The 15050-nt window shown below is 44.5% G+C and overlaps 2 protein-coding genes across 3 annotated transcripts; one reads left to right on the forward strand and one right to left on the reverse strand.

Moving 5' to 3' along the window:
* Nucleotides 1-2593: 2593 nt before the first annotated feature.
* hsd17b10 (hydroxysteroid (17-beta) dehydrogenase 10) lies at nt 2594-7214 on the forward strand. 2 transcript variants are annotated; one of them, XM_086159107.1, is made up of 6 exons: nt 2594-2643; nt 3674-3838; nt 4053-4217; nt 5018-5146; nt 6691-6799; nt 6874-7214. In XM_086159107.1, exons 1-6 carry the CDS (start codon nt 2620-2622, stop codon nt 7062-7064), a joined length of 783 nt encoding a protein of 260 aa, XP_086015233.1. In that variant the 5' UTR covers nt 2594-2619; the 3' UTR covers nt 7065-7214. The 2 variants fall into 2 exon arrangements, with proteins under 2 accessions (XP_086015233.1, XP_086015234.1); XM_086159108.1 differs by lacking the exon at nt 2594-2643 and adding an exon at nt 2670-2859.
* Nucleotides 7215-8896: 1682 nt separating this feature from the next.
* On the reverse strand, nt 8897-14921 carry LOC147226782 (uncharacterized). Its single transcript, XM_086159105.1, has 5 exons — nt 14109-14921; nt 12066-12407; nt 11655-11975; nt 9842-9996; nt 8897-9757 (listed from the first exon to the last, which is right to left on the reverse strand). The coding sequence occupies exons 1-5, from the start codon at nt 14158-14160 to the stop codon at nt 9722-9724; spliced, it is 906 nt and encodes a 301-aa protein (XP_086015231.1). The 5' UTR covers nt 14161-14921; the 3' UTR covers nt 8897-9721.
* Nucleotides 14922-15050: the final 129 nt, after the last annotated feature.

Here is a 15050-nt window from a genome sequence, read left to right on the forward strand (position 1 = left end):
AACGAAAGTTTCTGTGTTGTTGAAGTTAGTGCTTTGTAAGTGGTCAATCAGATGTTCTTCATTTCACCCACAGGATGCCTCCTTCTCGAAGAAGGTTTGTTTTGAAACGGAGGTGCTTGTCTTTCCTCAGGATGTCCTGGTGCTGCCGCCCGGAGAACTTCGAGCCTGCGAGACGGATCGTTCCTCCGAGGTCGGCCGCCGTCCTCTCTGCTACGGCGGCTGGAGATGTGAGTACAACGGAGGGGATCTGGTCGTGGAAAGTTGGTGAGGGTTCTGCCTTCTGAGGAGAAGAAGAAGAAGAACATGGTGGTTCCTGTGAGATGAGGTAGTAGTTTGTATAGTTTTAGGATCATACCAGATCTGGGAGATAACTATACAGCCTACTGTCTTTCTCACGGCTACCAAGCGCCGCAGAGACTTGCCATCGGTTACCACGGTTACGGGGGCCTCTGTTGCCGTTGGTGACGGAAAGTGTCAGGATCCCCCGCAGAGAACATCAGATTCATTTGACTGCTTCTGTGTTGCGAGCGTGACGCGGGCCTCCCGTGGAACCGGACGCCCCTCCGAGCATCTTCAGTTCGGAGGAGATCCTGGTCTGGGGCTCATACTTTGATACTTTTTTCAATAATAATAGTAATAATAGTCACAGTCGCAATAATCCATAGCCCGGCACCTCCTGGATGCATGCCTGCACCTCCATTCAGTCCAGCAAACCCCTCCACGGCCTCCAGCTCCTCCACAGTCCACCCTGTCCCTCCCCTGCCAGCCTTAGTATTCTGGGATGCAGAGCGTCCAGAGGCTCTGGAAGACCTGCGGACTGTCCATCCCAGCGGCTGTAGATGTTAACGGTCTTAACTGCAGTAGCGAGACCTCGGGCTTAGAAAGGTGTCCGCGTATGAAAGTCACGTGAATCCATCAGTGTTTGGTGTTCCATCCAGACTCGTCCTGCTTCAACCTTCGTTTGTATTTGCTCCGTTTCTTGTTCTCTCCTTGACGTCGTCAGGTCTTTTCTAGCTCTGTGCTGAGCTTTATCTTCCTCTGATGTCAAAAATGTCCTGTAAGAACATCCCAGCGGTGACACAATCAGGTTCCGAAGAGAACACGTGTTTGATTTATTTTTCTTTTTTTCTTTTTGGTTATTTCCTTTTTCCTCTGTGTTCCATGTTTCCTAGAGGCTAAGGCAGCATTGTGTTCGGCCCACATAGTCTGCAAATCGTCATGGCTTGGCCTTGTCTCCACAGCGTGTGTGCGCGTGGGTGTGTGTGTGTGTGTGTGTGCGCGTGTGTGTGTGTGCGCCGCTGTGCTGTCGTGAGGTAGTAAGTTGTGTAGTTGTGGGCTGCAGGATACTTGAAGCCCTGAACTGGAGATACAACCACACGACTTACTGCCTTCCACAATGTGGCAGCAGGAAGCGCCGGCGTCTCCACCGCTGAAGATGAGCGATGAAGAGCGACGTGGGTCAGAGGGGACAAAACAGACAGCATTCATTTTAGTTATTCAAGCTACAGTCGCCGCCTGGTTTCTGGTCACACATTTAACAGCTCTGGTTTCCTGCTCACGCTCAAATTTTTTAGTGATGATAAATGTGTGTGTATATACAGTATTAAACAGATTTCTGGTTATCTCCTCTTGAGATGTTATTTTCCGATGGATGACCTGGGGGGGGGGGTCCAAGTCATTTCTCTGCTTGTCAACCGCTGGTCATCCGTGACCCTAACTCCCTGTCAGCTTCATGTAAGTAAGTTTCGTGCAACTTTTTTTTTTTTTTTGCACTTGTCATGATTGTTAACGTCTCATGTTTTCATTGTGATTTCAATGAACGTCCCGCCTGTGTTTGCACTTCCTGTATAATAAAGATAGGAATACAATTCGCAACTTGTTTCCTGTATTTTGTCTTGATCTGTAAAACTAACTCAAAGCATTGTTTTTCAAAACATCAAATAAATGAATGGAAACATTTAAATATAAAAGCAGGAGAGTCGGTCGTTCATAGAAATTATTCACGCTGGCGGCGCAGCGTCATGGCCACGCCGTCAGTGCGCATGCGCATCAGTCCGTCCCCAGTTGACCCTCGGGCGGAAACAATCCCTATCCTGATTGGTCAGCGTCCCTGATAGGGGCGTTCCCAAAGGCCTGCGCCCATTGGTCAGTCCGGCGACAGGAGGCGGAAGTTGAGTTCTTTCATTTCCGTCCACACGGTCACCGAAGATTGTGTGTCTGACAGAGCGCTCACTCTGACTGGGTTCCAGACGACCTCTGCCAGCCTCGATTTCTAAATACTTTGTCACGAAGCTCCGAGGATTTCACGTTATGTTATTCAAGCTGTTGATTCAACATAAAGACGCCTTCGTTGTTTTTATCTTGTTTGATCCGGAATTTTTCGAGGGGCGCGCATGTGATTTTTACTCTTACCTTTTACGTAACTTTGTCCTAGTTTAATTTTGTTTCTTTGACTCCCGAGGAAAAAGTGTTTTTTTTTCCAGTGATATTGTCGAGTAAATAACGAAGAGCGATGTGGGTTAAATGTTAAATCCGTGTCCGGCGGTCCGGGCGGGAGCGCGCGCTCTGCTTGATAAACGATCTTTGCAGTGACGTCACCGCCGTCTCCTCCGAACCAAGATGGCGAACATCCGGTGTGTCAAGGTGAGGCCGCCCGGCGAGCAGCGGCCCCTTCTCACGCTCCCCTTGCGGTATTTCTCCGCCGAGCTTCGGGCGGTTGGTGGCGCGGCCACCGGCTGCCCGTCAGCCCGGGGCTCCGCACCCCGGCGGCGGGCGGCGGGCCGCGGGGTCCCCGCCTGACCGGAGGCTCCCGAAGGAGAAGAGACCCCGCGTTCATGCGTGCTTCTCTGCGTGTCCAAAGTACTTTCCCGCAGTCTTCTGGCTGTGTGTGTGTGTGTGTGTGAGAGTGTGTTTGTGTGTGTGTGTGTGTGTGTGTGTGTGTGTGTGTGTGTGTGTGTGTGGGTGGGAGAGAGTGTGTGTGTGTTTGTGTGTGAGTGTGTTTGTGTGTGTGTGTGCGCGTGTGTGCGTTTGTGTGAGTGAGTGAGTGAGTGAGTTTGTGTGTGTGAGTGAGTGAGTGAGTGAGTGAGTGAGTGAGTGTGTGTTAGTGTGTGTGTGTGAAATGTTGTCTGCGGTTCCTTCCACTGTCTGATGGATGTGCAGACTTGAGTGTTTTATCAGACCAACGTAGAACAGAAATCCTTGTCAACAGTCGACTCCCCGTTGCTATGGAAACACAGTCATTGGATCCATAACATGGCAGAACTTTACATGTCTCCATGCAGTGTTCAGGCCCAGCACGACGCTGCACATTCAAGGTGGTTCCTTCAGTTCAGTGTGTTTCCAGCGGTCGATCCCCGGAGACGCCGGGGCCTCCGGAGCTCGGAGACCTGCGGCGTCATCGGGACGCTCCGCGGTCCGCGAGACCGTGAAGCTGATCTCCACGTCCACGGACGTTCCCAGAGAAGCCGGTTTGAAAGCCGCGCCTGGAACCCTCCTGTCCGCCCCTCCTGATTTGATTGATTTTGAAAGTCCGGAAAACGCCGTCTCCTCCCCGGAGCCCGGCGGCGTGTCCGCGGGGTCCGGATGTGGTCGGGGTCCCTGCAGGGCCACGCGCGGACGGTCCGTCCCGCTGGAGGTCCGGCGGAGCTGACGGCTCTTTCCCCTCCGTGTGCAGGGGATGGTGGGCCTGGTGAGCGGCGGCGCGTCGGGCCTGGGCCGGGCCACCGTGGAGCGTCTGCTCCAGAGCGGAGCGTCCACCGTCATCCTGGACCTGCCGTCGTCGGAGGGCGAGGCCTTGGCGGCCCGTCTGGGGGAACGCTGCGCCTTCGCCCCGGCAGACGTGAGTCTTTCAGAAGCTCCCAGAGAAGAACCACTGAGATCTGAGAAGAACCACAAGTGGTTCACAGGTTTCTGCACTGGAAAGTTCCAGAAAGATCATTAAGCTCCAAGGATGGAGACACGAAGGGCCTGGAGCCCTGAGCCTGGCCTCGCTGTGTAACCCTGTGTGTGTGTGTGTGTGTGTGTGTGTGTGTGTGTGTGTGTGTGTGTGTCAGGTGACGTCGGAGGCTGACGTGCAGGCCGCCGTGTCTCTGGCCCGGGAGCGCTTCGGGAAGCTGGATTTGGCCGTCAACTGCGCCGGCATCGCCGTCGCCGTCAAGACCTACAACTTCAAGAAGGACCTGGCCCACAGCCTGGAGGACTTCCAGCGCGTCATCAACGTAAGCCGCCCTGCAGCAGCACCCTGACGCACGTCCTGCTCAGATAGTTGGAGATGATCTTCACGGCTGTGACTCTTCAAAGCCTGGACAGAGCGAGCCTGAATGTGGCGGAGCAGGACTCTGGTGGCACCACTTGGATGGAAACCTGGTTTGATGCAACTTGACCCTTAAAGAGTTCTTCTCACTCGGGTTCGTAGCTTCTCCAAGCTGGAGGTGAGAGCAGATACTGAAGAGAAGATGGGAGGCAGAGGGGAAGATGTGGAGGTTCTTCTGAGGGAGTGAGGAGGACGGAGAGGATCGGGAAGGAGTCCTGCTGAGGGACGGCTCATGCTAGATGTTCTGGAGATAAAGTCACACTGAGATGGTTTGCATGTGGACAGAGGAGGGATGGAGAAGATCTGGGTAGAAGCAAGCCGAGGTTGTTGGAGGTCTATGGGAAGACCTGAGAGGAGCTTTATGGATGGAGGAGAAGACGGGAGGGTATTTGGCTGAAGGTCAGGCGGAGGCAGGTGATTGGCTGAAGGTCAGGCGGAGGCAGGTGATTGGCTGAAGGTCAGGCGGAGGCAGGTGATTGGCTGTGACGAGCCCTGTGAGGATCAGCCTGAAGATGAAGAAGCCGAGCTGAAACCAGTCTCGTCCGGCGGAGATGTTTGACTTGGTCTTCATCTTGAGTGGAAGTCCAGAGGCAGGAGGCGGCGCTGGAGCTCAGAGGAGCGGCTCTGAGATGTTCGATAGAGTTTGGACACGAAGCCAAGTAACGGAGCAGAAGCGTCTGGATGAGCAGATCTGACGGTTCGCAGGTGAACATCGCTGGAACCTTCAACGTGATCCGCCTGGCGGTGGGAGAGATGGGCCGCAACCAGCCCGACGCCGACGGCCACCGGGGCTGCATCATCAACACGGCCAGCGTGGCCGCCTTTGACGGACAGGTGACCCCGAAATCGGCCCGTCGTTAAAGAGACGCTCAAAATTTTTTTCTGGCGCTCGGCTGGAAAACCCCAGAAATCACACAATAATTACATTATTTATTTTTTTATTTGCCTGAATTTTTTTAATATTCCGGTTTCAGAAATAACTGAAAAAATAAGTAGATTTTTTTGTTATAATTAAATTATGAATTTTATTTTGTTTTATTTATTTTATATCTCAGACTTAAAAGTAAATCAGGTTTTAAGTAAACCCCGCCCCCACAAAAATTTATTTTACTTTGTTTTATTTTTTTATTTGCCAGAATTTACACAATAGAGAGGTTTAAAGGGAAAACCAAGATAAAACCTAATTCTGTTTTCATTTATTTATTTTTATTTAGTTTTACACAAATCAATATTCAGGTTTAAAGTAAAACCTGAAAAAAAATCCCAAGTGATTTTATATACATACATACATACACACACACACACATATATATATATATATATATATATATATAAATGTGCGTGTGTGTATATACACATATATATATACATATATTTTTTTTTAATTTCATTTATTATTTTATTTACAGGTTTTGTCAGGTTTAAAGTAAAACCTGAAAAAAAAATCCGAAATGATTATATATAAATATATATATATATGTGTTTGTGTGTGTGTGTGTATGTATGTATATATATATATAGGTATGTGTAATATATATATATAAATGTGTGTGTGTGTATATATATATATATATATATATAAATGCGTGTGTGTGTGTATATATATATATATATATATATATATATATATATTTATTTATTTATTTTAATTTCATTTATTATTTTATTTGCCAGACTAAACACTATATTTAGGTGTAAAGGAAAACTGAGAAAAACTTCTGGTAATACCCAAATAATCCTTTTTTGTTTTTCTTTCATTCATCATCTTATTTGCCTGAATTAATGTTTTGGCTTTAAGTAAAACGCAGATAATGCCCACACTTTTAAATATTATTTTATCTATTGTTTACTTGTTGATTTTATTTGCCAGAATTAAAGTATCAATATTTAAAATAAAACCCAGAAAATCCTAGATAATACCCAAATAATCATTTCATTTTGTTATATTTGTTATTTTATTTGCCAGAATTTCCATAATATTTTCATTTAAAGTGAATCCCAGATTAACCCTAAAACATACATTTTTTTTCATGTTTCATATATGCATTTAATTTCCAACAATTACATTAATATTCAGGTTTAAAGAAAAACATGAAAAATTAACAAGGTAAAAGAATTTTATTTTTCATTTCATCTTCCATTTAATTAGTTTGAAAATAAAACCTGGAAAGAATTTTTTTTTTGTTTTCAGTTTTTATTTCACAGCATAAAAATCATGTTTGAATTCAATGTAAAACCAACAAATCCCAGGTGTTAATCATTTATTTATAATTAGTTTATGTTTAGTTGAGCATTCATTATTTTACTTGCCAGAATTAAAATAATATTATGGCTATATAATTATTATTTTTTTAAACTCCCATCTTTCTCCCCCTCAGGTGGGCCAGGCGGCGTATTCGGCTTCCAAGGGCGGGATCGTGGGAATGACCCTGCCCATCGCCAGGGACCTGGCCCCGATGGGCATCCGGGTGGTTACCATAGCGCCAGGTGAGTCCCGTGTGTGTGTGTGTGTGTGTGTGTGTGGGCTGTTCTTCCATGTGCGTGTCGTGTCCGTTCTCCAGGCTTGTTCTCTACGCCGCTGCTGGCCGGCCTCCCGGAGAAGGTGCGCTCCTTCCTGGCGCGGCAGGTTCCCTTCCCCCAACGGCTGGGAGACCCCGCAGAGTTCGCCCACCTGGTGACGGCGCTGGCCGAGAACCCCATGATCAACGGCGAGGTGATCCGGCTGGACGGCGCCATCCGAATGCAGCCATGACATGTTTGCGTGTGAGTGTGTGTGTGTGTGTGTGTGTGTGTGTGTGTGAGTGTGTGTGAGTGTGTGCGTGTGCACTTTCGGTCTCTGGGACTCAGTGCTCTAGTCCTTGTTTTGTAATCAAATCCAGATTGTAATAAACAGAAAACCTTGCAAGGCGTCAGAACCCTTGTTCCTTTCTTCAGCAGAGGCCTGGTGTTCATCTCCAAACATCTCCGTCGTGTCTCCAGGCTCCGCACAGCCAGACACACTCACACTATCTGGCAGAAAGCTGCCGCTGGAATCACACATCAATGTTGTCTCATCATTTCCATCTCAAAAAAACAGCGTATTTTTTCACTTCCTGTTTGGACAGGAAGTCAGTCGAGCGGTTCTACTTCAGAGTCGTCTTTAACTGGAGGGTCCGCAGTGCCATCATGGTGGAGAACAATGACGACCGCAAACAGATTCCTCTTTATTTTCAAACTTGGCATATATATATGTATGTCTGTGTAAGTATATATGAATATATATGTATGTAGATGTACATGTATATATGTGTATTATATATACATGTACACATAATCATTAAAACACATAATATATATACACATATATAAACATTTGTGAACATATATATGCCAAATATACATGCAAAAAAGAAAACATTTATATATATATACATATTTACTAATATATATATAAACACTTATAGATTATATATGTACACACATACATGTATGTATGCGCACATATATTAAAAATATTTTGTATATATATATTTATTTGTATATGTGTGTATATAAATAAGTGTATGTGTACATGTGTGTGTATAAAAATATGAGTATATATTTTTAGCTTTATATAAAATCACAAAGATACATACACACACACACTTATATATATATGTATAAATAGATATACATATATATTTATACATGTATATTAAAAATGTTCATAGAAATATATAAATATAAATGTATATATTGTATGTGTGTGGGTATATATGTGTGTACATATACGTCTGTATATGAATATATAAAATATATATATATATCTTCGAATATGTATGTGTATATATGTATATGTTTATAGGTATACGTTTATACGTGTATATATATATGTTTATGTGTAAATACGTATATATATATACATATGTTTTTATATTTATATTCATATACACATGTAACTACATCTACACCTCATGTATATATTTATATATACACATATACATGCATGTATGTGTATACATATTTACACATATATATGGAAACATACATGTATATTTATATACACATATACATGAATATATATACGTTCGCATGTATGTAGATATGGATATATTTATATATATATACACATCTATATTTATACATATTTGTATATGTATATATGTTGAAATTAGATACAAACATAGGCACAAACATATGTGTGTGTATATTAGTGTATGTATATATGTGTGTTTGTATTTTATGTATACATAAGACTAAAATATATCTAAATACCTATATACATACATTTAAAAAAGTAAATATATAAACACATATATATACATATATATTCATATATCTATATCAATATATATAGAGAGAGATATAGATATATATGTGTGTGTGTGTGTGTGTGTGTGTATCAGTGGCATTTTTCCCCTAGGCCTTCAGCGTTGCTCCAAACCAATCCACCCTCTAATAATTAGTTTGAGGCTGTAAAAAACCATCTCATCATCCAGAAATGCAGTATAAAGAGAGGTGCATTGTAGATGAATAACACGTGTAGCAACAATAAATGCCTTTATGGCAAACAGCTGTGACACAAAAATGTTTATATGTTTATATACATGTATTTTCATATAGGTATAAATATATGTATGTATATATTTTGTGAACATACAACTGTACAATTGTGTATGCATGTATATATTTCTATATGTTAGCATATTTATGTTTATATGTATGTGTGTATATATATACATACGTATATATGCTTGTATACAGGTATCTTTATATATATACATGTTTATATGTATGAATGTTTGTTTATTAGCACATATGAATATGTACATACATATATATATATGTGAACGTACATATATATACATACACACATATATATATATATATATATATATATATATTGTCCTGCCTTGTCCGTCTGTTCATAGAAGGAACCAGTTTTCTTCTGGTTCCTTCTATGAACAACCAGGCATTTCTTTCTTTCTTTTTTTTATTTAAAATCATCTGTTTCTCGTTTGAATTTAGTTTATTTTGATTTCATTCATTTTATTTTATTCAGTGTATAGTATGGTCCAAGTTACAAGTGTTGGTAAACAAACCCTTCTTTATTTAAACAGTTCTGTCCAAAAACCTTCAACGACAGCTGCTCAAACGCCCGTTACCTTGCTAAGCTAAGCTAAGCTAAGCTAAGCCAAGGTAAGATAAGTCCTGTGGTGTGTAAATTCGCAGAGCTAGCCTCAGCGGCTAATGTTCGCTCAGTCATTAGCCTCCATCAGCAAGATCAACATAACGTTCATATCCACAGTGATGGAGTTCTTACTAGGAACCCCGTCACCTTCTCATCTCCTCGTCTCCTCCTCGTCTCCTCCTCCTCATCATCATCTCCTCCTCATTGTGGTCCAGCGAGGCGCAGGGCTGGTCGTGCTCAGTTACTGGTTAATGAGGTCGTCACTGCTCCCTTGCCACGTTCACGTAGACCTCACCCTGGGAGAAGACATTGTTGTTCAGGATTACACGTCAACCGATGGTCTTCAACATCAAGGCTTGGATCATCTCAGGAAGTTCAACCTCAGGAGCTGCCGGTCCAGTGTGACAGGTCTTCTTCGTCTTCCTCCTCCTCCTCCTCTTCAAAAGGAGCAGCATGACGGGAACCAGCAGCGCCAGCAGCATCATCAGGAACGTTAGCACCATCAGCGGCGCCGTGGGCACCAGTGTTTGGGAGCCTGGAGGACACGCAGCATCACTGACCATCTGCTGGCATTCTCAGCATCAGTTAGTTCTTTATTTATCATCATGAGCAGATAAGCCTCTTACACTACGGGAGAAAACATCTCCAGACCACGAGCATGGAATGGAGCATTTGGGAAAATCAGGACAAAAAAAAAAAAAAAAACATCTGAGGAACGACTCACATATGACTCAAAAACTACTCAGGAACAACTCATAAACAAACGACAAACAAATCATGAATGACTCAAAAACTACTCATGAACATCTAAAAAACGACTCAGGAATGACTCTCCAACAACTCAGGAAAAACATACGAAGGAATCACGAAAGACTTAAAAACTACTCAGTAATGATTCGCAAACAACTCACAAACGACTCAGTAATGACTCACAAACGACTCAAGAACATCTCAAAAACGACTCAGGAAAGACTCATGAACAACTCAGGACGAATACATAAACGAATCACGAGCGACTCAAAAATGACTCAGGACAACTCATAAACAACTCATGAACATCCCCAAAACTACTCACGAATGACTCACATCGCAGGAACGGCTCAAAACTACTCAGAAATGAATCACATACAACTCAGGAACGACTCGTGAATGAATCACGAACAACTCAATAAATACCCAGGAACTCCTAAGGAATGACTCAAAAACGACTCAGGAACTACTCACAGACAACTTAAGAATGACTCATGAACATCTCAAAAACTACCCATGAATGACTCACAATGCAGGAACGACTCCAAAACTACTCAGGAATACCACAAGAATGAATTACGAACGACTCAAAAACAGCTCCGGAATAACTCAAAAAAGACTCGCAAACGACTCATGAACATCTCAAAAACTACTTACGAATGACTCACAAACAACCCAGGAACGACTCAAAAACCACTCAGGAAGGACTCAAAAACAACACACAAGAGACTCACGAATGACTCACGAACATCTCGAAAACAACTCAGGAATGATTCACGAACAACTCAGGACCAATACACAAACAAATCACAAACGACTTAAAAACTACTCAGGAACAACTCAAAAACGACTCACAAATGACTCACAACGCAGGAATCACTCAAATCTACTCAGAAATGAATCACAAACAACTCATGAACGACTCGTGAATGAATTACTCAAAAACTACCCAGGAACTCCTAAGGAATGACTCAAAAACGACTCATGAACTACTCATAAATAATTTAAGAATGACTCATGAACATCTCAAAAACAACTCAGAAATGACTCTAAAACAGCTCACAAAAGACTCCCAAACGACTCATGAACATCTCAAAAACGACTCAGTAACAACTCATAAACTACTCAGTAACAACTCATAAACTACTCAGTAACTACTCATAAACGACTCAGTAACTACTCATAAACGACTCAGTAAGGACTCATAAACGACTCAGGAATGACTCATAAACGACTCATGAACATCTCAAAAACTACTCAGTAACGAATCATAAACTAATCGGTAACGACTCATAAACGACTCAGGAATGACTGTTGAACATCCCAAAAACGACTCAGGAATGACTCAAAAACAGCTCACAAGAGACTCGCAAACGAACGACTCCTGAACCTGTGAAAAACCCAGACATGTTCTTGGTGGTTGGTGTGTGTGTTGCTGCTCACCTCCGGCCGGCCTCACGGAGAGCCGGAGCTGAAGGCAGAGGCTCTCCGCGTTCTGGTCCATCACGGCGCACCAGTAGTTTCCCGAGTCGGAGGCGTTGATCCGGGACAGGGTGACGTTGAAGCCCCGGGCCCCCTCGTCCAGCCGGTACCGGCCGCCCCGCATCGTCGGCCCGCTGGCGTCCACCAGCGGCCTGGAGAGAAGGTCCCTGAACAAGAACTTCCTGGTTCCGGGGCCCACATAAAGGTTGCAGTTGAGGGTGACTTTCCCGCCCTCCTCGGCCAGGACCGCGGCGCCACCGACCAGAGGCGTCGCACACACATCTGGGGACAACAGAGGCTCGCGTCACATCATCACGCCATGTTTGTGTGTGTGTGTGTGTGTGTGTGTGTGTGTGTGTGTATCACACTGACCTATGACCCCGAGGTGAAACTCCATGATGGTCAGGGGGATGGAAGGTCCGGAGGCGTCGGAGGGTCTTGAGGGGTGTCCCAGGCCCAGCGCGTAGAGGCCGGCGTCGCCCGGGCGTACCTCCCTGATGACGGCGTGCAGGCCGTTGTTATAGCTGACCAAGAAGCGACCGACCTGAGCGTGGCTCCCCGACGTCTCCACCAGGACGTCGTTGTCGGTGCACTTGTTCCTGCACAGGAACTTCCTGGTGCCGGGCGGCGGCGCCGCCTGGGCCCAGATCATGTGGAAGTCATCCCCCATCAGCCGGCTGTGGACCTTCACCTCCGTGCCCGTCAGGGCGGCAGCTGGAGGGACGGATGGGGATAACTTGTTGCTTCTAGTAAAACAAGGTTCTCAAAATGAACCTTTTAATCCAGAGTTAATATCCCATGTGGCCTCAGGGGGCCGAGCCCAGAAGGCCCTAAGACAGATAACTGCAGAAGGTCGCAACAGGAAGGGCAGACCGACTCAAACTTAAAGGACGGGTGGAGGCCCGGGTTAGCGACAATAAACAACAGGGTACAAGTGGAAACTGGGCTACTGGAGGTCAAAGAAGGAGAGGAGGAAGGCGTGTTCAGAAGCAGAGAGAGAAGAGGGAAGGAAAGAGTCTGAGACTGAGAGGAGGAACTCTGAATATCAGGACTATGACAGGAGAAGGTAGAGAGTTGGTGGACATGATGCAGAGAAGAAAGGTGGAGATACTGTGTGTCCAGGAGACCAGGTGGAAAGGTAGTAAGGCTAGAAGCTTAGGAGCAGCTTTAAGTTGTACTATAGAAGAGAAATGGAGTAGGAGTTATCTTGAAGGAGGAGTTTGTTAGGAACGTCCTAGAGGTGAAAAGAATGTCAGATAGACTTATGAGTCTGAAACTGGAAATAGAAGGTGTGATGCTCAATGTTGTTAGTGGCTATGAACCACAGGTGGGATGTGAATCTGAAGAGAAGGAGAAGTTCTGGAATGAGTTGGATGAAGTGATGCTGAATATTCCCAGAAATGAGAGAGTGGTCATTGGTGCAGACTTCAATGGACATGTTGGTGAAGGCAATAGAGGGGATGAAGAAGTGATGGGCAGATTTGGTATCCAGGATAGGAATGCAGAGGGACAGATGGTGGTAGATTTTGCAAAAAGGATGGAAATGGCTGTAGTGAACACCTTTTTCCAGAAAAAACAGGAACAGAGAGAGAAAGATGGAAAGGATGTACAACAGGTCCGGGTGATAAAGGACAGAGAGGGAAATGTACTGACAGATGCTAGAAGAGTGATGGGAAGATGGAAAGAGTACTTTGAAGAGCTGATGAATGTGGAAAATGAAAGAGAGGCAAGGGTAGAAGAGGTGACTATTGTAGACCACAAAGTAGCAGAGATTAGTAAAAGTGAAGTGAGGAAGGCATTGAAGAGGATGAAGAGTGGAAAAGCAGTTGGTCCTGATGATCTACCTGTGGAGGTGTGGAAGTGTCTAGGAGAGGCAGCGGTAGATTTTCTGACTGGATTATTCAACAGGATCTTAGAGAGTGAGAAGATGCCTGAAGAATGGAGATAAAGTGTGATGGTGCCTATTTTTAAGAACAAATAGGATGTGCAGAATTGCGGCAACTATATCTTTTTTAAATACAAAGGATTTTTCAGATTTCTTAACGAACGAACAGACAAACTAAACGAAAGTAAACGGTGGGACGAGCAAGAAAACATAGAAGCTCAGTGGCAAAGCAGCAGATGAACATCTGAACCAGCAAACCAACGGACGTGTGGAGATACCAGCACACAAAGGGACAAACAAAGAAACAAACAAACAGAGCGAGTGGTGAACAGATGAAGGACCAAAGGAAAATGCAAACAAGTCACAGGATGACTGGATATCAGGAAGGTTTTATAAATACATACATTTTATAATAAACCAATCAAACTAAGTAACCGACCAACTAGTAGACTTCGAAGGTCCTCGGTGAGGATCTCCAGGCACCAGTGATCCTCCACCGTCTTCTGAAAGAGCAAAGAGTTGGTTCTCACCCGAGAAGAAGCAGAACAGGAGAAGCCGCCTCAGGTTCTCAGCAGGTCCCATCCTGACCGGAGAGCCAGAGGGACCGAGATGATCCTGGACGTGTCCTCCTGCAGTGGAAACCCCGCTTTCAGGCCCAGAAGATGCAGGTTCTCAACCAGCCGTCCATCAGTCAAATCCGTTTGTCTCATTTTTGGAAACGAAACCGCCGTCCGTCAGCAGATTCATTGGAGTGAAGCACCGGAGGACCTTCTGGGTTCCAGAGAACTTCTGCTTCTCCTTCTGTGGCCACCTCATATGGTCAGGGGTAACTGCAGATCTTCAAGGCGCCCATCTTCCCGCTCCTCATCGTCTTCATGGTCCTCCTGGCTTCCTGGTCTGCAGCCGTCGCCTCGTCCACCCTCATCTTCTGGCGTCTCTTGATGGATCTGATGTTTGCTGGTCTTTGAGGTGAAGGTCCGTGGCTCTCTGAGCAGGACCAGGGCAGTTGCTCTTTTTTTGCTCCCAATTTTCCAGTGACCTTTGACCTACTGCCCCCCCGGTGTTTTGTCACCATGGTTACCGTTTGTCGCTTTTCAAAAGCCACGCATCCGGTTTCACGTCCTCTTTTCAGGACGTCGTTTGAGATTGTAAACATTATTGTGGAGGTTTGTAGATACTTTTATGAGGAAGAAAAAGAAGGAGATGGAAAAAGAAAGAAGGAACTAACGAGCTAACTAACTAATTAACTGATTTAGAAACAAATAAAACATGTTGATTAAAAGTGAGAAAGGAGTTTGACTGACTTTGGAAAAACAGAATTAAAAGGAAAATAACGTTTACCGTCAATCAATCAATCAATCAATCAATCAATCAATAAATCAATCGTGAATTAGGATAACAATGTTTGTTGAATGTCAAATAAAGTGAAGATCTGCAGCGAACGCCTGGCAGAGCGGCTTCATTTCCCATCG

Source organism: Fistularia commersonii, chromosome 14 (assembly GCF_037954325.1).
Source record: "Fistularia commersonii isolate RoL2024-O1a breed Wild chromosome 14, RoL_Fcom_v1.0, whole genome shotgun sequence".
In the NCBI taxonomy this organism is placed as follows: Eukaryota; Metazoa; Chordata; class Actinopteri; order Syngnathiformes; family Fistulariidae; genus Fistularia; species Fistularia commersonii.

Bases quoted from the DNA above. Each gene is read 5' to 3' on its own strand.
- hsd17b10 (XM_086159107.1), top strand. From the start codon at position 2,620: ATGGCGAACATCCGGTGTGTCAAG. The intron at 2,644-3,673 runs GTGAGGCCGCCC...CTCCGTGTGCAG, and splicing joins CGAACATCCGGTGTGTCAAG to GGGATGGTGGGCCTGGTGAG. The intron at 6,800-6,873 runs GTGAGTCCCGTG...TCCGTTCTCCAG, and splicing joins GGTGGTTACCATAGCGCCAG to GCTTGTTCTCTACGCCGCTG.
- LOC147226782 (XM_086159105.1), bottom strand. From the start codon at position 14,160: ATGGGACCTGCTGAGAACCTGAGGCGGCTTCTCCTGTTCTGCTTCTTC. The intron at 12,408-14,108 runs GTGAGAACCAAC...CCGTCCCTCCAG, and splicing joins CCTGTTCTGCTTCTTCTCGG to CTGCCGCCCTGACGGGCACG. The intron at 9,997-11,654 runs GTGAGCAGCAAC...CGTGTCCTCCAG, and splicing joins CTCCGTGAGGCCGGCCGGAG to GCTCCCAAACACTGGTGCCC.